Raw genomic sequence first — 22,648 nt, forward strand, 5'->3', positions numbered from 1 at the left:
GATGTAAGGCAAGGATTGCAGCTAAAAAGCAAGCAGACATGAAGATTCACTCCTAATAGCCAAAGTGACTACTTGCCATGCCTTGGCCAGCCATGGGCATAACAATACTGAATCTAAAAACCCAAGACATTCTTAAAAAATTGTGCATGCAAATAAGATCGGCGGACAGCAGTGAAGATCACTAAATTTGCATGTGCCCATCGGTGATGATAGCAATGGGTACATGCGCAGAAAAAATGTGTAAAGAACCCCCCCCCAAAAAAAAACAACCCACAACAGTGGGAAAGATGCCCACACTCTCCCGCTGTCCTGAAATCCCAGTCGTGACCCCCCCCCTTGGCAGCAGCAGATATGCCCACTCTCTTCTGCACTGACATTCCTACCGCAACCCAACCACCACTCCCTCCCATTCCCGCAGCAGGAGAGATGCCCACTCTCTCCTGTTGCACTAAACTACTCGCCACAACCCTATCAGACCCAGTCCATTGTAGAGTCTTCTAGATTTCTTATTTCCTCAGGCATTAACTTCTTTGCCATATCCCCGTCACTCTCATAGTGTTAGTTCTTCTCCCAGCTCGGTCAGCTGAACTCTTGGGGCTCACTTTCCCCACAGCTTCTCCTGTCTCCCTGTACCTCTGAAGCTTCCCCTTCTCCCTGCACCTCTGAAGCTTTGCCTCCTCTTGCCCCACCCCCCTGGAAGTTGCAGGAAGAATCTTAAAGGGATCTTTACTCTCCAGTCTGGGTTCTAAGCTGCTGTTTCTTAAAGAGGCAGGATTAAAATTCCAGGTTCTGGGTTGTTTTGTCCTCTTCTGGGACACCCTCGGCTTCCAAACTGTTCTCAGGGGTAGTGCCAGAGGCTGGTACCTGATTCAGGGTCATGGCTGCACTGTGCTGCGCAGAGTCCCTGTCACACCATGTTCTACATGTGCGACTGAGGTGAAAGATTCTGCTAGTTCGTTCAACTTTCTTAGTCTATATATCAGAAGAATATATGTTTTAATATTATCTGTAAATTGGCTGCTGCACATATCCTTTGCACCAATAAAATGTATAATAAAGTATAGATAGATAGATAAAGGGATAGGGACTTGTATACCACCTTTCTGTAGTTACGCAACCACATTGAAACCAATTTAAATACAGGTACTCAAGCATTTTCTCTGTCTGTCTCAGAGGACTCACAATCTATTTAATGTACTTGGGGTATATATATATATATTTTTTTTTTCTCTCTTTTTTTTTTTTTAAGCAAAAGAGCCTGTTAAGCATTTACCAGCATACCACTGCACATATGCGAACAAAATGGGAAACTTTGTGCATGCATTTCTTGTGAAATTTTCAGATGTAAGGTATATTAACATCAGGGGTGCCCACACTTTTTTGGCTTGCGAGCTACTTTTAAAATGACCAAGTCAAAATGATCTACCAACAATAAAATTTTAAAAAACACAAAGCACACTGTACACAGAGAAAATGTTAATTATCATTTATATTCGGGTTTGTTTGTTTTTTTCAAAGAGGTCAAGGCAGATGACTTTAAAATATGCAATGTCACCTCAGTACCAACTATACAAAAATAGACAAATATACCCTCTCCCTTTTTACTAAACCACAAAAGCAGTTTTTAGAGCAGGGAGTAACGCTAAATACTTCGTGCTGCTCTCGATACTCGTAGGCTCCCTGAGCTAAAATCCGCTACTGCGGTTTAGTAAAAGGGGTCCATAGTGCAAAATATAGACAGCAGATAAAAATTCTCAAAATGGACACATTTTGATCACTAAATTTAAAATAAAATCATTTCTCCTACCTTTGTTGTCTGGTGATTTCATGAGTCTTTGGTTGCACTTTCTTCTTTTGACTGCATGCAATATTTCTTCCCTCCTTATTGCCTCCTGCATGCTTTATCTCCTCCAGACCTCATGCCATTCCCCAACCAACATCTCTGTCCTTCCATGAGTCCAACTTTTTCTTCCTCTCTCCCTGCCACCAGACACTCCATTCCCTCCCCTTTCTTTCCTCTCTCCCTGCCCCCTCCTCTTTCTTTCTTTGTCTCCCTGTCTTTCTGTCTCCCCATTTTGCCTCCCTGTCTTTGTCTCCCTTTTTTTTCTCCCCAAGCCACCACCGGGGCTGTCGTCTGGAAACAGGCCCCCAAGCCACCGCTGACGTCTGGAAACAGGCCTCCAAACCACCACTGCCATTGCTGCAGAGTTCTCCCTGTTTCCCGACACCGCAGCCTTCCCCCCGACGTCACTGCCGATGTCAGAGAGGGAGTTTCGGGGGCCAGCCAGGCAGCGATTGACTGGCCCGGAACTTCCTCTCCGATGTCAGAATTAACGTCCCTGGGTGGGGGGGGAACTGGCTTGTCTGGCGCTTCCGTAGTTGCTGCTGGCCTGTTGTGGCATCGGGGAACAGAGAGAATGCAAAGGCAACGCGAGTCTATCACGGATCCCGGGATGGGCTCCTTGATTGACTCGTGTTGCCTTTGCGATCGACTGGTTGATTGCAATCGACCTTTTGGGCACCCCTGATTAACACTTTCCCTTGAAAAATGATGCAATTTATGCATGTGGAGGGCAATTTTATAAAATGGTACCTGGTAGGAGATTTTTCTGTAAAGGAACATAGGCGCTTACTTTTCTTTATAGAATGCTAGCTTAACCAAGTATAAACACAAGTGAGCACTTATTCCAGCCATAGAGCTTGTGTAAGTTTTAGGACCTAATGCTGCAGATGTGCACATAATGGGTATTCTAAAAATTATGCGCATGTTTGAGCCCTGCCCATGTGTATATACCCCTTTGCAAATAGAACAATTCAAGATTCTGGGAAGGAAGCTGAAGATGAGGACCCAGAAGATAGCATTCTCAGAGATCCTACCAGTACCGAGGGAAGATGTGAAAAGGCAGGAGGAACTACAATCAATAAATGCGTGGATGAGAAGATGGTGTGAGGAAGAAGGGTTCCACTTCGTGAGGAACTGGACAACGTTCTGGGGCAAGAGCAAGCTCTACAGGAGAGATGGACTGCATCTGAGCGCGGCGGGAACAAGACTTCTAGCAAACAATGTCAGGAGAGGAATAGAACAGGTTTTAAACTAAGAAGAAAGGGAAAGCCGACAGTCGACCAAGTGTTGACGATTTGGAAGAAGGTATCCCATGAAGATACTGAGGGGAAAAAAGGCTGGGAAGAAACAATGGACAAATTACAGGAGTCGACTAACCCAGAAGAGGAGGTTAGAAGGAATGTAACAAAAGAGAAGAAACTAAAGACCAAAGCACTGGGAAAGGAAATGAAGACAAGAAAATACCAGGATCTAAATTGCATATATACTAATGTAAGGAGCCTAAGAAACAAAATGGGGGAATTAGAAGCCATGGCCAATGCAGGGGACATAGACATAACTGGAGTCTCTGAAACGTGGTGGAATGAAGAAAACAAATGGGATAAAGCACTGCCGGGGTACAAGCTCTATCGCCAGGACAGAAAGAAGGTGGAATAGCCCTATACATAAAAGAAAGCATACAATCGACAAAAATGGACACAGCGGAGACGACCAACAATCTGGAATTACTATGGGTTAAAATACCAGGAAGGAAAGGGCCTGAAATAAAGATGGGCCTATACTATCGTCCACCCGGGCAAACCGGATATATCGATGAAGAAATGGAAGCCGAGATGAAGCGAGAATGCAAAAGCGGTAACACAGTTATTATGGGAGACTTCAACTACCCCGGGATAGACTGGAGTCTTGGAAGCTCAAAATGCGCTAGGGAGACAGAATTCCTAGAGGCTATAGAAGATTGTTTCATGGAGCAGCTTGTTAGAGAACCAATGAGAGGAAATGCCACTCTGGATCTAATCCTAAATGGGTTAAGGGGACCTGCAAAGGAAGAAGGGGTAGTGGGACCATTGGGAAACAGCGATCATAACATGATCAAGTTCAAGGTTGAGGTAGGAATACCGAAAGGAAAGAGAACCATAGCGACAACTTTCAACTTCAGGAAAGGAAACTACGAAGCAATGAGGGAAATGGTAAGGAAGAAACTTAGGAACACTTCCAAAAAATGGTAAATGGTAGAACATGCCTGGTCTTTTCTCAAGAACATGGTGAGCGATGCGCAAAATCTGTATATCCCCAGATTCAGAAAGGGGTGCAAAAAGAATAGAACAAAAGACCCGGCGTGGATAACTAAAATAGTGAAGGAAGCGATAGGTAATAAGAAAAATTCATTCAGGAAATGGAAAAAGGACAAAACTGAGGGGAACTGGAAAGAGCACAGGAAGTATCAAAAAGAATGTCACCGAGTGGTTCGAAAAGCCAAAAGAGAGTATGAAGAGAGGCTAGCCAGGGAAGCACGAAATTTCAAACAGTTCTTTAGATATGTTAAAGGGAAGCAACCTGCTAGGGAGGAGGTGGGACCACTGGACGACGGAGACAGGAAGGGAGTGGTGAAGGAGGAGAAAGAAGTGGCAGAAAGACTTAACATGTTCTTTTCGTCTGTATTTACAAACGAAGACACATCCAACATACCGGAACCTGAGCAATTCTTCAATGGAAATCAAGTAGAAAAATTAACATCCATGGAAGTGAGCCTTGAAGATGTACACAGGCAGATAGAAAAACTAAAAACTGACAAATCCCCGGGTCCGGACGGAATCTATCCAAGGGTTCTGAAGGAATTAAAGGAGGAGATAGCGGAACTACTGCAGCAAATTTGCAATCTATCTCTGAAAACAGGCATGATCCCGGAGGACTGGAAGATAGCCAACGTTATGCTCATCTTTAAAAAGGGATCAAGAGGTGACCCAGGAAATTACAGACCGGTGAGTCTGACCTCGGTTCCGGGGAAAATGGCGGAAGCACTGATAAAAGAAAACATCGATGAACATTTTGAAAGAAACAAACTTCTGATAACCAGCCAACATGGTTTCTGCAAGGGGAGATCGTGCCTAACGAACTTATTGCACTTCTTCGAAGGAATTAACAAACGGATGGACAGAGGAGACCCCATAGACATCATATCTAGATTTCCAAAAATCCTTTGACAAGGTACCCCATGAACGCCTACTCCGGAAACTGAAGAGCCATGGGGTGGAAGGAGACGTACATAGATGGATCAGAAACTGGTTGGCGGGTAGGAAACAGAGGGTAGGAGTGAAGGGTCACTACTCGGACTGGAGGAGAGTCACAAGTTGGGTCCCGCAGGGCTCAGTGCTCGGGCCGCTGCTATTTCATATATTCATAAATGATCTAGAAACAGGGACGAAGTGTGAGATAATAAAATTTGCGGATGACACCAAACTATTTAGTGGAGCTCGGACTAAAGAGGACTACGAAGAATTGCAATGGGACTTGAACAAACTAGGGGAATGGGCGATGAGATGGCAGATGAAGTTCAACATTGAGAAATGTAAAGTATTACATGTGGGAAACAGAAATCTGAGGTACAACTATACGATGGGATGGATGTTATTAAATGAGAGTACCCAAGAAAGGGACTTGGGGGTAATGGTAGAGATGACAATGAAGCTGACGGCACAGTGCGCAGCGGCCGCTAAGAAGGCAAACAGAATGCTAGGCATAATCAAGAAGGGTATTACAACTAGAACGAAAGAAGTTATCCTGCCATTGTATCGGGCGATGGTGCGTCTGCATCTGGAGTACTGCGTCCAATATTGGTCGCCGTACCTTTAAAAGGACATGGCGTTACTCAAGAGGGTTCAGAGGAGAGCGACGCGTCTGATAAAGGGGATGGAAAACCTTTCATACGCTGAGAGATTGGAGAAACTGGGCCTCTTTTCCCTGGAGAAGAGGAGACTTAGAGGAGATATGATAGAGACTTACAAGATCATGAAGGGCATAGAGAGAGTAGAGAGGGTCAGATTCTTCAAACTTTCGAATAATAAAAGAACAAGAGGGCATTCAGAAAAGTTGAAAGGGGACAGATTCAAAACGAATGCTAGGAAGTTCTTCTTTACTCAACGTGTGGTGGACACCTGGAATGCGCTTCCAGAGAGCGTAATAGGGCAGAGTACGTTACTGGGGTTCAAGAAAGGATTGGACAATTTCCTGCTGGAAAAGGGGATAGAGTGGTATAGATAGAGGATTACTGCACAGGTCCTGGACCTGTTGGGCCGCCGTGTGAGCAGACTGCTGGGCACGATGGACCTCAGGTCTGACCCAGCAGAGGCATTGCTTATGTTCTTATGTGCTATGTAAGTTAAAGGAGTATTTACAGAATAGTACTTAAACAGAGTTTTGGCATTCTCTGTATGCACATATATGTATGTAAATGCCATTTTTCAAAATATTTATGTGGGTAATTGACATGTAAATGTTAGCACCTAGGTTACAGAATTACCTCCAAATTTGCTGGCCAAGTTAGGCACTCCATTTTAAAATGGTTCTCTATATAACTGTAGGTCATCTTGAGCCAGTCCTTGTTTACTGCCTTAAGGCTATGGAAATTGTAGTCTCAGTTTCTCTAAGGTAAGCAATAATGATGGATTCTATACATATGAAAAGGGGATGCACTAAAATTTAGGATGTCCTTCTGATGACCTTAATCATGAAGCATAGCTCTTCTCTCTTAATCTACCTTTTTTGTATTTGATTTAATTCTGCTTTGTTCCTTTCTTTCTTTTGCCACACTTCACAGTTTCCATGTGGACTCTGAACTAGTTCTATATACTTAGAACTTCTGCTGTTTTTCCTTTAGAGGAACAACTGTGCTGTTCTTCTCTCCCTGACCATCGGGCATTATGACCTTCTGCTTCTCCCTGTCTGAGAGGCTGCGCTTCTACGTAGAACAGCACCCTCCACTGATGATGCTCCTCCTCTGTTTTGTGGCTCTGGCGGTAGCTTTTGCAGCATTTGGAACCTATGTTGGGTCACATGATGTCGGGAACAGTGACATTGTAAAGGTAAGCATTCATATTTGTGTGTAAATAGATCCAGCTCTATTAGCAAAGAGATGAAATCAGATTTATCTTCTCTGTCCTTTTATGAAATAAAACTCTCCTGTTTCCTTAGCATCCCTCCTTGCCAATCTGACTCATAGGTTTATGTATTCCTCTCAGCAGATGGAAACTGAGAACTACTGACTTGAAAGTGATTCTATAAGTATCCTATGCAGGCCACAGCTAGCCAGTATTCTTCAATCTCCTGCAGAAGGTAGAAATGCTGTCCTGTGCAGTCCAGATCTGGTCAAGATTAGTGGATCTAGAAAGGGGTAACTTTTCGTCTACTATAGAGGTCTGCTTGAGTCCCCTATCAGGATATTTCTTATCCCTTAGTTGAGGAAAAAAAGGAATAGAACAGTGAGGTTAGCAGGAGCTTGGACACCTCAAGCTTTAAGATGGGAAGGGGGGTGTCAGACCTGAATGGCTGCGTCTCCCTCTCCCAACCTTTGCACCAAAGTGAGCTAAGTTCAGAGAATTCTACTGCAGTTTCTCCTCCCCTAGTGTTGAAGGAAATCCCTTGAGTATCCACTGGGAGAGTAGGTGACTGTAGGCTCAGCAATGAGAGAGAGTTGTAGAATACTGAGAAACAAAACAAAAAAAGAACATATATAACAAGTATTATGATTTATAACTCCTACATATATATCATGATAACAACTTAGCAGAGAATACTCCACTGGTCAACAAAGTAAAACTTCCAGCGAAGCACTTTCAATATCAAATAAAAATAAAGCAAACATTCCAAAACTTGTTCATTTTGAGGATCTTATAATCCTTTCCTTATACTTTACTGTATAAACAATCAGTTCACATTGCACTCTAAGACATTGGATCCAGGTGCTGGCTGATAAATTCCTTGAGTTTAGTTGGCGCCTCATAGTTGGTTCTGTTATTGAAAGTTATTTTCATAATTGCTGGATAGAGAAGCCCATACTTGAACTCCCATCTGCCGCAATTGAGTTTCAAGTTTTTATGATTAATCGCTTAATCGTATTTCTAAGCGATGAACAATTTAAAATTACAATAACAATACAGTACAAAACTATGTATAACAACATAAGGGATTAAAAATTTAACTTAACAAACTCATAAACACAAGGAAAGAAGGGAGGTGAAATACAAAATCAATATAGAAAGGTAGAACAAAAAGGGAAAAGTACAAAAAGGGAAACAAATAAAAGCTATAATATGATACAATAAAAATACTTTGACCTACGAACTGTTTAGTTAATTACCAAAGGCATCTCTAAAGAGAAATGTTTTTAAATTACTTTTGAATTTCTCCAGATTGCGCTCTTCCCTTAAGTAAATGGGAAGGGCGTTCCAAGTTTGAGGTGCGGTAACAGAGAAAATAAATTGCCGTCTTGTGTTAATAACCTTAAGAGATGGAATTGTTAGTAAATTCTGTTTATTGGATCTCAATGTTCTATTTGGAGAATAAGCAATTAATAATTTATATATGAATGCTGGAGTTTTATTAAGGAGAGATTTGAAAGTGAGTATGCATAGTTTGTATGTTATCCGGTGGGTAACTGGAAGCCAGTGCGCATTCTTTAGAAGGGGAGTTACATGATCAAACTTCCTAGTTTTAGTTATAAGCTTAATGGAAGCATTTTGAATGATCTGTAGACATTTTATTTCATTCAAAGAGATTCCCTTAAAAAGAGCGTTACAGTAATCAATTTTAGAAATCACCAAAGAGTGAATAAGAATATTAAGTGATTTTGAACATAGAAATTTTGAAATTGATCAAATTTTTCGAAGCCTATAAAAGGTTATTTTAATAATGTTACTAATGTGATCATGAAAATTCAGTTTGTGATCAAAGATCACCCCTAAAATTTTTATATTGCTAATTAATTGCAGGGGAACATTTTTTATAGAAATGGGAGCGACAAGAGAAGAACTGTCTTTCCAGGAAAAAAGCATCACATTAGTTTTGTTAATGTTAATCCAGCCAATGGTAAACCTGATCAAGTTTCTCACTGATCGCTATGATATCAGAAGTTTTATTAGCGTCCAATGGATGTAAGAGCTGGATATCGTCAGCATAGGCAAAGACTTGGAAACCCACAGATTGGCATAAGGTCATTAGGGGGGTAAGAAAGATATTAAATAACAAAGGGGAAAGAATAGACCCTTGAGGGACACCATATGTGGTCTGTGAGGATTTAGATATTGAGTCTTTAAAAAGAACAGTAGAGATACGATCTGTAAAGTATGATACATACCAAAAAAGAACTTGGTCTGTAATACCGATGGATTGAAGTCTATTAAGTAGAAGTTGGTGGTCGATCGTATCAAAGGCTGCAGAAAGATCAATAGAGATTAACAGAACTGATTGATGGTGATCTAGAAAATATTGGATAGAGGTAGTCATACCAATCAAAGAATGTTCAGTGCTATAGTGATGTCTAAAACCGGTTTGGTTCGGATGTAGAACGTTGGTTTTTTTCAACGAATTCTGAAATTTGATTAAAAACTACCTTTTCTGTCAGTTTTGCCAGGAAAGGAATGTTTGCTATTGGTCTGAAGTTAGATGGATCTTCAGAACTAATTTTTTTATCTTTAATAATAGGACGAATGATTGATTTCTTCCAGGCCATTGGTACGGTGTTTTGACTTAGGCTTTCATTAATTAGCGTATGGATAAAAGGACCAAAAATATCAAAGTAATGTTTGAGGATAAACGGAGGAATTAAATCAGCTTTAGAGCCCTTAATATTAATGGATTTGAGGATAAACTCAATTTCTTTGAGGCTTGGTATTTAAATCTTGAACATTTTGAATACAATGACTCTGAAACAGTTTGTTCATGAACAATTGTTACGTGTTGATTCACTGTAAAAGTATTTCTGATTTTGTTAATTTTTTCAATAAAGTGGTCAGCGAGTTCCTGAGCAGTGGGTGAGGAGCCAGCAGCTTCTGTTTGTTGTTTATTTAGAGTTTTTATTGAATTTAGTATTGCATAGAGAGCTGATGGATTTTTAGCTTTCAAAATTTTGTCAGAATAGAATTTCATTTTTGCTTGGTTTATTTTTAATTTATAGAATCTAGATTGCTCATTGAATGTTTGAGAATTAAATTGAGTTTTTTCTTTTCTCCACTTACGTTCTAATGATCGTAATTGTTTTTTGATGAGGGAAAGTTCGGCTGTGAACCATGGGTTCTGAATTTTGCGAGCAGAAATAACTTTAGATTGTAGTGGTACAAGTTTATCTAATACTGATTTTATGGCTATGTTCCATTGGTTAATTAAGTCGTCTAAAGAATGAGTTCTAGATTCAGAGAAATCCAATTTAAATGTAGAACGAATTAAATCTGAAGAAAGGTCATTGAAGTTTCTAAAATTAATTGATTGTTGCTTAGTGTAAGGTAAATTATGTGGAATAGTATGTGTTATTGAAATTAAAAAGTGGTCTGACCATGGAACCGGTAGGCAACAATTTACCAAAAAATTGTTTATTGCAGAAGTTGTTATTAGGGCCATATCAATTGTGTGTCCTACTTGATGGGTTGGCATTGTTAGTAATGGATATAAATCTAGTTGATTTATATAGGAAAGAATAGTTTTAGTATAGTTGTTGTTGGGGTCATCAAAATGAATATTGAAGTCACCCAGAATTAGTGGATTTAAAGTGGAGCTACCAAAATCGAAAAGTAGGGACTGAAGTTGAGTGACATTTTCAGAGTTAATAGGGGGTGGTAGATATACTAAAAGTACATCAGTTCTTGGTTTAGTTAATAATGAAAACTGTAAGAATTCAATAGAAGAATTCGCTGGAGAGTTATCAACATGTAACAATAAAGGTTCTCGAAAAATTGTCGCTAATCCCCCTCCTCTTTTATTGCGACAGTGGTTGTAAAAGAATGAGAATCCCTGGGGACAGGCATAAGAAAGATAGGCTTCTTCGCCTTCAGAGAGCCATGTTTCGGTTAAACATAATATATCGAAAGAGCGTTGAGTAATAAGGTCTTTAATTAAATGATATTTAGTTTTAATAGAGCGGATGTTAATCAAACCTATATTAAGATGTCTTGTTTTTTGGTCTAGGGATGATGAGATTAGTGTAGAAGAAACTATCTGATTAGGGGATAATGTGATATTTGAACGTTCAGGAGGACATAAAAAAGCTTGATTGATGTCTGATTTAATTGGTCTGTGTCCCCAAATGACTGGAATAGGTAATGAAATATTATCCATAGTAGAAAGGTAGTAAGAACTGCTTTCTCCGGTTAGCCGTCACCTTTGCAAAATCAGGTACAATATGAAGTTTATGTTCTTTTCATTTCAGCGACTTAGACTGTCTGCCCATATTTAAAATATCCAGAGCCTGCTGACACCTGAGTATTTTACATATTATAGGCCTTGGTCCGTTTTGTCTGTTGGAAGCTCTTGATGGAATTCTGTGAGCTCTCTCTATTTCTAAAGGAAACCTCAGATTAAGAGAGTATTTTTGGCAACAAATCTTCCAAAAAGGAAATACAGTGGTGCCTCGCATAACGGACGCCTCGCACAGCGAACGCTGCGCACAACGAACTTCAGGTCTTGCTTCCCACAACGAACTTCGTTTCACACAACGAAGTCACCCGAGCTGCATCCTTAACTGCCCTCTCTCCGCCTGGCTCCCTGTGCAGTGGCGCTACATATTTTAAACCCCCCTGCCGCTGCATATTTTTAAGCCTCTGCCGCCACCGCATATTTTTAAACCTCCCCCCGCCGCCACATATTTTTTTAAAAAAGCCACCACTGCTGCAACTTTAATCTCACCCGCTCACTCGTAACTGGTGGTCTAGCAAATTTCCCAGCCAGAAGCGCAGAGATCAAGAGCAAGCCTTCTGTGCTACTGCCTGGGCCTGCGCTGATCTCTGAATGGCTGCAGTCAGCTCTCGCGGGACTCACAAGAACTAACTGCAGCCATTCGGAGATCGGCATGGGCCCACACAGGCGTGCAGAGGAATTGCTCCTGATCTCTGCGCTTCTGGCCTGTACGCCACTGGCTGGGAAAGATGGGAGGAATTAAAAAAGGTACCGAGGGGGGATGATTAAAAAGGTACTGGGGAGTATGTGGGGGGTGATTATAATACACAGCAAGGATCAACAAAACCCCTGTCTCCCCTCCCCTTCACATATATCCCCTCTACTATCAAGAAAATTGAATAAGCCAAATTATTATAGAATGCTACACAGAAATATCATGCTAACAGAATACCACAGTCACACATAGCAGGAATAGGGTTAGGGTAGTGCAACTAGGGCAACTGTCCCCCCTGGTCAAAGAGAGCCGTAAGCCTCTGCCTGGACTTTGCAGTCCCCAGTTGTGTCTAACACCAGCTCTAACAAGATAAATTTATCTTTTTTTATGTCACCTTAGCATATTTTATGCTACAGAACGAATTATTTTTTTTAACATGTATTGTTATGGGAAAACGCGTTTCACATAACGAACTTTTCGCATAACAAACTTGCTCCTGGAACCAATTAAGTTCGTTGTGTGAGGCACTGTAGTCTGTTCCTTCTGCCCTCTCTGGGAGCCCCAGAATCCTAATATTACTTCTCCGGCTTCTATTGTTAGCATCCTTCAGCTCTTTTGAGATGCGAGCACCTCCTTATGTTCAATTTGAAATTTGTTCAAATGGTTTTCCACTTTAGATACCCGAAGTTCCAAGAGATCTGTCTTGTTTTCACATACCTTTATCTGCTGTGATAAGGTATGAACTTCCTCTTGCACAAGATTTAATTTGGTATTATCATGAAGCATGTCTTTGATACATTTTAATTCTACCATCAGCTGTTCAAATTCTGATGTTTCCTTCAGTAGAGGCACTGTAGAGGGGGTTGGTGGGTCAGGCTTAGCCTGCTTAGCATGACCTCTTGCCGCAAACACTGCTTCTAACTTGGATTGTCTTCCAGTAGCCATTCTTGTAGCCAGTAAGCTTATTAAGGAAATTTACCCTTTTGAGAAAAAACTATTATATTGAATCAAGTGAAAGTGGGTAATAAATAGTAATAGTAAACTTAAACACCACTCCTTATGACTGAGAGCACTATCCCCACGAAAGAAAAAGCCTCAGGTTTTGTTATAGGCAGAGCCTGAATGCTCAAACCTCCTCCACCCACATAATCAGCAAAAAACTTTCGTAGGGGATGTGCAATGCTACGAACTGTATTGGTGCAGGACTACAACAACTATAACCTATATATCGTAAGGAACTAAGTGATAGTAAAATGAAGCCGACGTTTCATGGTAGAGACAGTTTCTTCAAGGCTTCTGAATTTTCACTTTCCAATACATTTTTCTGAAAAAATAAATATATAAATACGATTTGTGTCTACTTCATTATCCGTGGTATGTGCTAAAACTTCTATAATAAGTGTACTCACTGAGTTGCTTGTTTTCGCTCACCCGCATCCTGTCGCTGCGGCCATTTTCTCATTCATCATTTAAAGAGAACTAAACCTATCAAAACTCAATTTGGTGTTACGTGTTAGAACATACAGAGCATGATGTACGTGGTGGCAATCGACATCTATGTTTACAACAAAAAGAACAGCAATGGATTTATGAACTTGGATCCACCATTCCAACAGGTCTAAACATGAGCATCGATTTGGTATTATTTTTATTAGGAAATCTCTGTTGTGTTAGATTTTGTTTTAGGTTTTACATTAAGCTGCTTTTCCAGAGATGACCAATCCTAGAGAACCAAGGCTGAGTCAGCCAGTTAAAGAAGAGCAACCGACGTTCACTACGTAATACACCGGGTGAGTTTTGATAGGTTTATCTCTCTTTAAATGATGAAAGAGAAAATGGCTGCAGCGACAGGACGCGGGTGAGCGAAAACAAGCAACTCAGTGAGTACATTTATCATAGAAGTTTTAGCACATACCACGGGTAATGAAGTAGACACAAATCTTATTTATATATTTATTTTTTCAGAAAAATGTATTGGAAAGTGAAAATTCACAAGTCCTGAAGAAACGATCTTTACCGTGAAACGTCAGCTTCATTTTACTAACACTTAGTTCCTTACGATATATAGGTTATAGTTGTAGTCCAGCACCAATACAGTTCGTGGCATTGCACATCCCCCATGAAAGTTTTTTGCCGATGATGTGGGTGGAGGAGGTTTGAGCATTCAGGCTCTGCCTATAACAAAACCTGAGGCTTTTTCTTTCATTGCGATAGTGCTCTCAGTCATAAGGAGTGGTGTTTAAGTTTACTATTACTCTTTTGAGAGCAAAAATTTATCTTTTTGTGTGAATAAATCATATGAATGGTGCAGTGGAAGGAGGAGCTGTGGAATCACCCAACCATCTTGTCTGCAGGCAAGCCACTCCTCTCCTATATCTCAGATCTGTTTAAACCTTAAACTTGTCCAAAGTCACAAAGAGTGTCAGCAGGATATGAACTCTGGCTTCCTTTGTTCCTCAGCTCATTACCTTAATCGCTAGGCTGCTACTCCAGATTATACAAATGAATCATGAATAGCTTCCAGTGATAGTTTGGAGGAGAAAGGGAAGAGGGGAAGTTGATGGTTGATTAGATGGTGACAGGTAGTAGAATTTTATGGTTCATAATGTGTTAAAACATAGTAACATAGTAGATGACGGCAGATAAAGACCTGAATGGTCCATCCAGTATGCCCAACCTGATTCAATTTAAATTTTTTTAATTTTTTCTTCTTAGCTATTTCTGGGCAAGAATCCAAAGCTCTACCCGGTACTGTGCCTGGGTTCCAACTGCCGAAACCTCCGTCAAAACCTACTCCAGCCCATCTACACCCTCCCAGCCATTGAAGCCCTCCCAGCCCATCCTCCACCAAATGGCCATGTACACAGACCGTGCAAGTCTGCCCAGTACTGGCTTTAGTTCAATTTTTAATATTATTTTCTGATTCTAGATCCTCTGTGTTCATTCCACGCTTCTTTGAACTCAGTCACAGTTTTACTCTCCACCACCTTTCTTGGGAGCGCATTCCAGGCATCCACCACCCTCTCAGTAAAGTAGAACTTCCTAACATTGTTCTTGAATCTACCACCCCTCAACCTCAAATTATGTCCTCTGGTTTTACCATTTTCCTTTCTCTTGAAAAGATTTTGTTCTACGTTAATACCCTTCAAGTATTTGAATGTCTGAATCATATCTCCCCTGTCTCTCCTTTCCTCTAGGGTACACATATTCAGGGCTTCCAGTCTCTCCTCATACGTCTTCTGGCGCAAGTCTCCTATCATTTTCGTTGCCCTCCTCTGGACCGCTTCAAGTTTTCTTACGTCCTTCGCCAGATATAGTCTCGAAAACTGAACACAATTCTCCAAATGGGGCCTTACCAATAACCTGTACAGGGGCATCAACACCTTCTTCCTTCTACTGGCTACGCCTCTCTTTATACAGCCCAGCATCTTTCTGGCAGCAGCCACTGCCTTGTCACACTGTTTTTTCGCCTTTAGATATTCGGACACTATCACCCCAAGGTCCCTCTCCCCATCAGTGCAAATCAGCTTCTCTCCTCCCAGCATATACGGTTCCTTCCGATTATTAATCCCCAAATGCATTACTCTACATTTCTTTGCATTTAATTTTAGGTCTTCTTATGACCTTTTTGGTTTAAATGATCTGATCATTTTAACTTCAAAAATCTTAATGTTCCTGGATTGTTTTAAAATTTCCTGTCAGTATACAGTCATTAGGCCACTGATGCAGTGGTCTGGCCTGAAAATTGCTCATGTGGAGATATCACTTGGTCTGCTTTGTGGCATCTGATTTTACATTGATGTGAATTGATTCTTGTTTTTAACATCTGACTTGTATCATGTTGGAGCACCTTTTTTCACATGTACTGCATTGAATAATACATTACTAACAGTACTTCTGTTTTTTACGTGTCTTGTCTCTATCTCACTCTAGGACTGGAACACTTTCCTTCAGTCTGTCACAGAGTTGCAGTTCTGCCCTAATGGGAACCTGGATGGAAGTGATGATGTCATGTCCCTAAATCCTGCTCTGCGGAAACATGTTGCATTTCCACTGGTTGACCATGCCAATCTCAACATCTCAGCAACTTCCGAGCAATGGGTTAACATTTCTGTGCTGGTTCCCTTAGTCTTTCATGCCTCAGGTGTGTCTGAGCCTGGTGAAGGCCCATGGAGAGTGACCATTGCTGGCCATCAGCTGGGACTGAAGGGTGAGGTTACTATTTTCTGCTTATCACTGAAGAGTTTATTTTCTCGTTTTCTTGTGTCTGTGCACAAGCTTCTCAAGCACTAAACTGAAAAGACCTGATAGAAGTTGTAGTATATAGTAACAGATAACAGATAAAGACTAGCCAGGCCCTTCTAGTCTGCACAGCAAGGTGGCTAGATTTGTGCCCGACACTATCGGCCTCTTTTACAAAGCCGCGTGGAAAGAGCCCTGAAGCCCTTTAATTCTCTATGGGCTTCGGGGCCTTTAGTGCAGAGCAGCCGCTGGCACGGCTTTGTAAAAGAGGCCGTATGAGGAAGATTCTCAAAACTTCACAACAAAATCCGATGGGCTGCTACTGAGATCGCTATTATAATAATGTCAAAAAGGCGAGTCATTCTCAAAAGACCCTGCAAGCAAATGAAGTTTGCAGATGTTCACATAGGCTCACTAAATTTACTTGAGATGAGTTACTGGTGGTAGAGATCAGCACATAAAAAACCCCAAACAAACCCACCAAACCAAATTGAAGATCAGCAGGAAAGATGCCCACTCTCTCCCGCCTCACTCTCACAATTTATTTATTTATTTAGTCGATTTTCTAGCCCGTCTTCCCAAAGGAGCTCAGAACGGGTTACAATTTTACATACACAGTGGAAGGATAGCAACAAAGTTACAAATTCACACATAGCAGATATACAAAACAACAGACTGAAAGGATGCATGGCAACAGTGAGATAATTCCTATGTACTGCGTGTAGGACTGAATAAATGTTTAGGGGATTGAGCACAGTAGCAAGGCAAACGATAAGGCAATATAAGTATAGCAGCTAGAAATACAATACATTTGTTGCATAGGGCAAATACATTCAATGCAAAGGACAATTTTAAGGTACTCTTGGTGAAGGATATTGTATATTAAATTACTGGTTGATTATTAATAATAATAGTGAAAAGTGTTCAGTATCAAAGTGCTTCCTCCAGTTGCGAACTGATAGGGAAAACAAATTGGGACCATCATCATCTTCCAAGTCCCATAATGGTGATATTATATTTATTATATGAGCATACTGATCTGCACTACTATATGTGTGCACTAGTATAAATGCAATGGAGATGTATAAACAGTTATAAAAATATCACTTATCGACATACACTCCTCCTGAGGAAGCCATTCCAGCGAAACTCAGGTCTGGATAGGAGAGTGATATGATATTTTAACCTTACGGAGCACCCTATCACACAGCACACACCATGCAAAGAAAATTAAAAATTGAAAAATTGAAAAATAGGACCTCCCAAGTGGACCGATTGGGCTGAATAGCGATGCAACTTTCATCATCATTCAGAAGATAAGTGAAAGCACACATTGGTGCTTGATTTCTGCACTTAAATATAAGCCTTCAAGTACCAAAAAAAAGGAAAAACTTATATTTACAGGCGCAGAAGAGTAGTGCCAATATGGGCTTCACGTTCAGGTTTGCCTGATGCATGCACACAAGAGCTGCGTTTACTGTGAAACTCTTCTGCATGCTCTTCCCCCCTTGCTTTCACTTTTACAGCAGACATATACAAGGGGCATTCAATAATTTATATACCTCAGTAGGAAAGAAAAGAGTTTTCATAAAATTTTTGCTTTAAGCTCCATTCACTTTATTCACTTTTCCTGCAATGACTTTAATCCCTTTGAAAATAATTTTTCTGTTTCACCTTTAAACCAGGACATCACAGCTTCCTTGACGTCTTCATCACTTGAAAACCACTGTTTCGGAGAGATTTATTCAAAACTCGGAACAGGAAATAATCCGAGGGAGCCAGATCAAGACTGTAGAATGGGATGGTTCAGCTACTAAAATCCATATTCTCAGATGGCAGCCTGTGATTATTGTGACATGTGCATTTGTGCATTATTGTGAAGAAGTAACATGCCTGCTGTGAGTTTTCTACGTGTTTTCTCCTTGATTGACTCCCACAAAGCAATCATTGTGTTGGCATAACTCTCCCTGGTAATGGTTGTCTTGTGAGATTCAACGTGGATAAATGTAAAGTGATACATGTTGGTAACAAAAATCTCATGCACGAATACAGGATGTCCGGGGCGGTACTTGGCGAGACCTCCCACGAAAAAGGACTTGGGAGTTCTGATCAACAAGTCAATGAAGCCGTCTGCGTAATGTGCAGCGGCAAAAAGGGCAAACTGAATGCTAAGAATGATAAGGGGATCACGAACAGATCAGAGAAGGTTATCATGCCACTGTACCGGGCCATGGTGCGCCCTCACCTAGAATACTGCATACAGCACTGGTCGCCGTACATGAAGAAGGACAGGGTACTACTTGAAAGGGTCCAGAGAAGACTGACTAAGATGGTTAAGGGGTTGGAGGAGCAGCCGTACAGCAAAAGATTAGAGAAACTGGGCCTCTTCTCCCTCGAACAGAGGAGATTGAGAGGGGACTTGATCGAAACATTCAAGGTACTGAAGGGGATAGACTTAGTAGATAAGGACAGGTTGTTCACCCTCTCCAAGGTAGGGAGAACGAGAGGGCACTCTAAATTTGAAAGGGGATAGATTCCGTACAAACATAAGGAAGTTCTTCACCCAGAGAGTGGTAGAAAAATGGAACGCTCTTCTGGAGTCTGTCATAGGGGAAAACACCCTCCAGGGATTCAAGACAAAGTTAGACAAGTTCGCTGGTAGGGCTAGTTTCAGTTAGGGCGCTGGTCTTTGACCAGAGGGCTGCCACGTGAGCGGACTGCTGGGCATGATGGACCACTGGTCTGACCCAGCAGTGGCAATTGTTATGTTCTTAATTCCAGAAGCAAAAGTCTTTCATCATCCCAGAAGACAGTTGCCATGACTTTACCTGCAGAGTTTTCTGTCTTGAATTCACTTGGTCTTCACAGAGCATCTCAAAGTTCTCATGACAGCATTGGATCCTCAGGGCCTTCTGACATGGCATCAGCATTCTTGGAACTAACCTTAGACATGCTCAACTTTTCATTAATTAATTTTCAGATTATACCTGCCAAGATGCCCATTTCTTTGGGAAACCTTAATTCTTCTATCTGACAAAATTAAATCTTTGATTTTCTTGCACATTTCTGTGGAAGTTGCTTCCACAGGCCATCCAGTGTGAGAGTCATCTTCAATGGACTCTATACCCCATTTAAACTGCTTGTTCCAAAATTTTACTTTGTAGAATGATGGGGCAGACTAACCATAAACTGCAGTTATCGTTCATGGATCTCCTTTGGCTTTTTCCCTTCTTTTGTGAGAAATTTTATCACTGAATGGTGCTCCAAATCTAGCAGTTTCTTACTTGATTTGCATGAGGACTCTCCTGACATCCTGTCTCTTGGAATGTTAGACTTGCACTGAGCTGCAACTATGCATGAGAAACCTTGAGACATGTCACAACATGCACAGAGTTGTTTTTTCACGCTATTTTCTTTCATATTCAAGTAGGTAAATTATTGAACGCCCCACATAATTTTAATACCATTTCCTTTGAGAATTGGTGAGCTAGTGTTCTCCGCTATTCTGGCAGCATGGAATGTATGCCGCCGACTTTAGCACAGGAGTTGAGTTTTGGTCTCTTGGTAACTAGCTTTTCTTTAATAGGTAAATAACGATGTTGATTGCTTCCTAATCAGGTGATATGGCAGAGGAACTGATTAATATGACAGTGGTGACTCCCTGGCAAAGGAATGCATGTGGAAAAGGCCAAGCCTGCTCTCAGCAACGAACCTTAAACTCTTGCATCACTTTCATGGCCTCGACCTCTCTCCTGCCCCAAACCAGGTAAGGAATGTTTTTTCCCAGGAATGCTGAATTAGTAATTGAATCAAGACTCTTGAGTGCCACCAGCCATTCATATCTCTTGTTTATTTTCATGCTTTAGAGACATTGAATTGTAAAATTCAAATTGTGCTCTCTCTGACACACTGGTGTCACCAGATAATTGGCCTGATGATAGCAGGCAATCAGCTGCAGGCAGAAACATAGATGTTAGTAGGTAAGGACCACTTGGTCCTCACAGTCTGTCAAACAGGAGACATCTTTGTAACCTATTGCTGCTGTGCCTTAACTGTCCTTTATCAAGTGGTACCCACATAGGGGAAAAAATAGCTTGTCTGTGCTCTTAAATTAGCCTCTGCATTTTGTTCTGCCCTAAAGATAGCTTTGTGATGTCTTCAGTAAGATATCAACTCTGGTGTGATTAGCTAGCTTGTCCATCTGTCATCTTTTATGAACTAGTCTGACAGTAGTCTGAAGACATTAGTTCATACACAGGCACATAATATACATAGATTTCTTTGGGGACTATGATGTTATTTACCCAACTCTGAGCTCCTCTTGATGAAAGAACATGAAGGTAGCCTCCTAAACTCTCTAGAGTATGACAAAGCTGTTGAACATTCCATAGGACAGAAAGATCAGTGGTGAGCTGCTATATTTTTGGGGGGAGGGGTACATAAAACAAATTTTTGCACTGGGCACATCACACCCTACAGAATCGCTGTAGCTGTAGCAGGCAAACATGATCTTTAGTTTCTACTCAGCTTCATTATTAGTTACCATTTCATGGTTCTTTAGGAAACCACCAGAATGCAGCATGGATAATTTCACCAACTCCCAAATCCTTTCTCGGACCATCTTTGCATTCCAGAGATCAAACATGAGGGAAGAGGCATCGTGCTATCAAGCAGATTATTATCCAGACCCTTCACTGACCATCAGACTATCTAAGGTAATAATGGGGAAGGTGGCTGAGCATGCTAAGCCCAATTTATCAAGTTCTTTTCTCATATTAAATAAGTGATGGCAGATAAAGACCTGTATGGTCTATCCAGTCTGCCCAAGAGACCATTCTATGCAGGTTACACTCCTTCATGATTAGACAGTGGCATCACAAATAGGGTAGCTGGTAATTTGCCACCATGCTAATCACATATAGGTAATTAAATATGATGCAGTCTTGGAACACAAACCATAATACCATTCGAATAGTCCAAAAAGTGGTTTTATTATTATGCAGTAAATAAATTACAGCACATTAATGTGGAGGTTTAAATATATACCCCAGATCCTATAGCAAGAATTCTCCACTGTCTCTCCCTGACCCTCAGCAAGCACTGTCCCTTGCCTTTAAAAAGCCTTGTATCTTGTTTGGCTGTTCATGATATCCTTCCTTAATCTTGGGGAATTATCAGGCTTCAAAACTAACATGTTCAAATCTGAGATTTTAAATATCAATTTGTAGAAAGAAAACAAAAAGAATCTAAGTGATAGTTTTTTTATTGGACTAACTAGAACATGGTTAGATTAGCTTTAGTTAGTCCAATAAAAAAAGGTACCACTTAGATTCTTTTTGTTTTGTTTTTTATTTCTACAAATTATCTTTAAGAGTAGACTAACATGCCTGCCACACCATTTCTCTCAAATATCACCATTTCTCTCAAATTTGATTCACCAGTTGGTGGACAGGTTAAAATCACTATATCCATTTAAGTGGACATCGCACTACATACGATATTTCGGGGTCAATCTCATGGCTAAACGAGAGCATCTGTATAAAGTGAATTATAGTTAAAGGGTGGAGAAGTGGGAGGGCTTAATGATCTCATGGTAGGGCAGGGTTATTGCAATAAAGATGATTATTTTGCCAAAACTGCTGTATCTTTTTACAGCTTTACTTATTCTCTGTTATTTAAAATTTTTAACTACAAGATGTTCCACTATATTTGCCATGTTGGCAGTGGTCCAGTGAAGTGGCTGGAATGCAAGATAAGTTTTTCTTTCTTTAAATCCAGTTCATTATAAATTTTGAAAAGTTTTTGTAAGAAATGATATGAAGGCAAGAGACCAATGAAGAAATGGGCGACTGTGAGGTGACTTCATGAATATTTTCACACAGCCCAATGCAGAGGATCTCTGAATGCCGGAAGATGATAAATTAAATATTAGTTGTTGTGGTTAAAAATGCTTACTTACTCTACACAGGGACTTAGCAAACACATTGAAAACAATACTTTAGGAGTCACATTAGCTCAGGCGGGAAACTCTACACAGCGACTTAGCAAACATAAGGTATGGAGGGCTATGTATGTTAATGCACACAGTTTGGGCAATAAAATTCTGGATTTAGTGACAGAAATAACGAACCTAGACGTAGTGGCAATATCCGAGACTTGGTTCATGGACTCACATGTGTGGGATATGGTTATACAGGGTTACAACTTACTTCGTCGAGACAGGGAGGGCAAGTTAGGAGGAGGGGTAGCACTATACACTAAAGAAGACATCAAAACTACCAGAATCACAGATGTCAAGTACACTGGGGAATCCCTCTGGGTGAACCTGGCAAGAGGAAATGGAAAATGCCTGTATCTTGGTGTGGTATACAGACCTCCAAGACAACAGGAAGACGAGGATATGGAATTAATCGAAGACATAGAGAACATCACTTTGCGTGGGGACACAGTATTATTAGGGGACTTCA

The 22,648-nt window shown here is 40.8% G+C and overlaps 1 protein-coding gene across 6 annotated transcripts in view; it reads left to right on the forward strand.

The window, feature by feature from the left end:
- TMEM219 (transmembrane protein 219) overlaps positions 1-22,648 on the forward strand; it is a 79,443-nt gene that overhangs the window by 12,548 nt on the left and 44,247 nt on the right. For all 6 annotated transcript variants that reach the window (XM_033946698.1, XM_033946696.1, XM_033946697.1 and 3 more), the window contains exons 2-5: positions 6,720-6,924; positions 15,873-16,149; positions 19,800-19,947; positions 20,743-20,896. In XM_033946698.1, coding sequence (XP_033802589.1) covers positions 6,763-6,924; positions 15,873-16,149; positions 19,800-19,947; positions 20,743-20,896 — 741 coding nt within the window. In that variant the 5' untranslated portion in view covers positions 6,720-6,762. The remainder of the gene's footprint in view (positions 1-6,719; positions 6,925-15,872; positions 16,150-19,799; positions 19,948-20,742; positions 20,897-22,648) is intronic.

Source organism: Geotrypetes seraphini, chromosome 5, assembly GCF_902459505.1.
Source record: "Geotrypetes seraphini chromosome 5, aGeoSer1.1, whole genome shotgun sequence".
Lineage (NCBI taxonomy): Eukaryota > Metazoa > Chordata > Amphibia > Gymnophiona > Dermophiidae > Geotrypetes > Geotrypetes seraphini.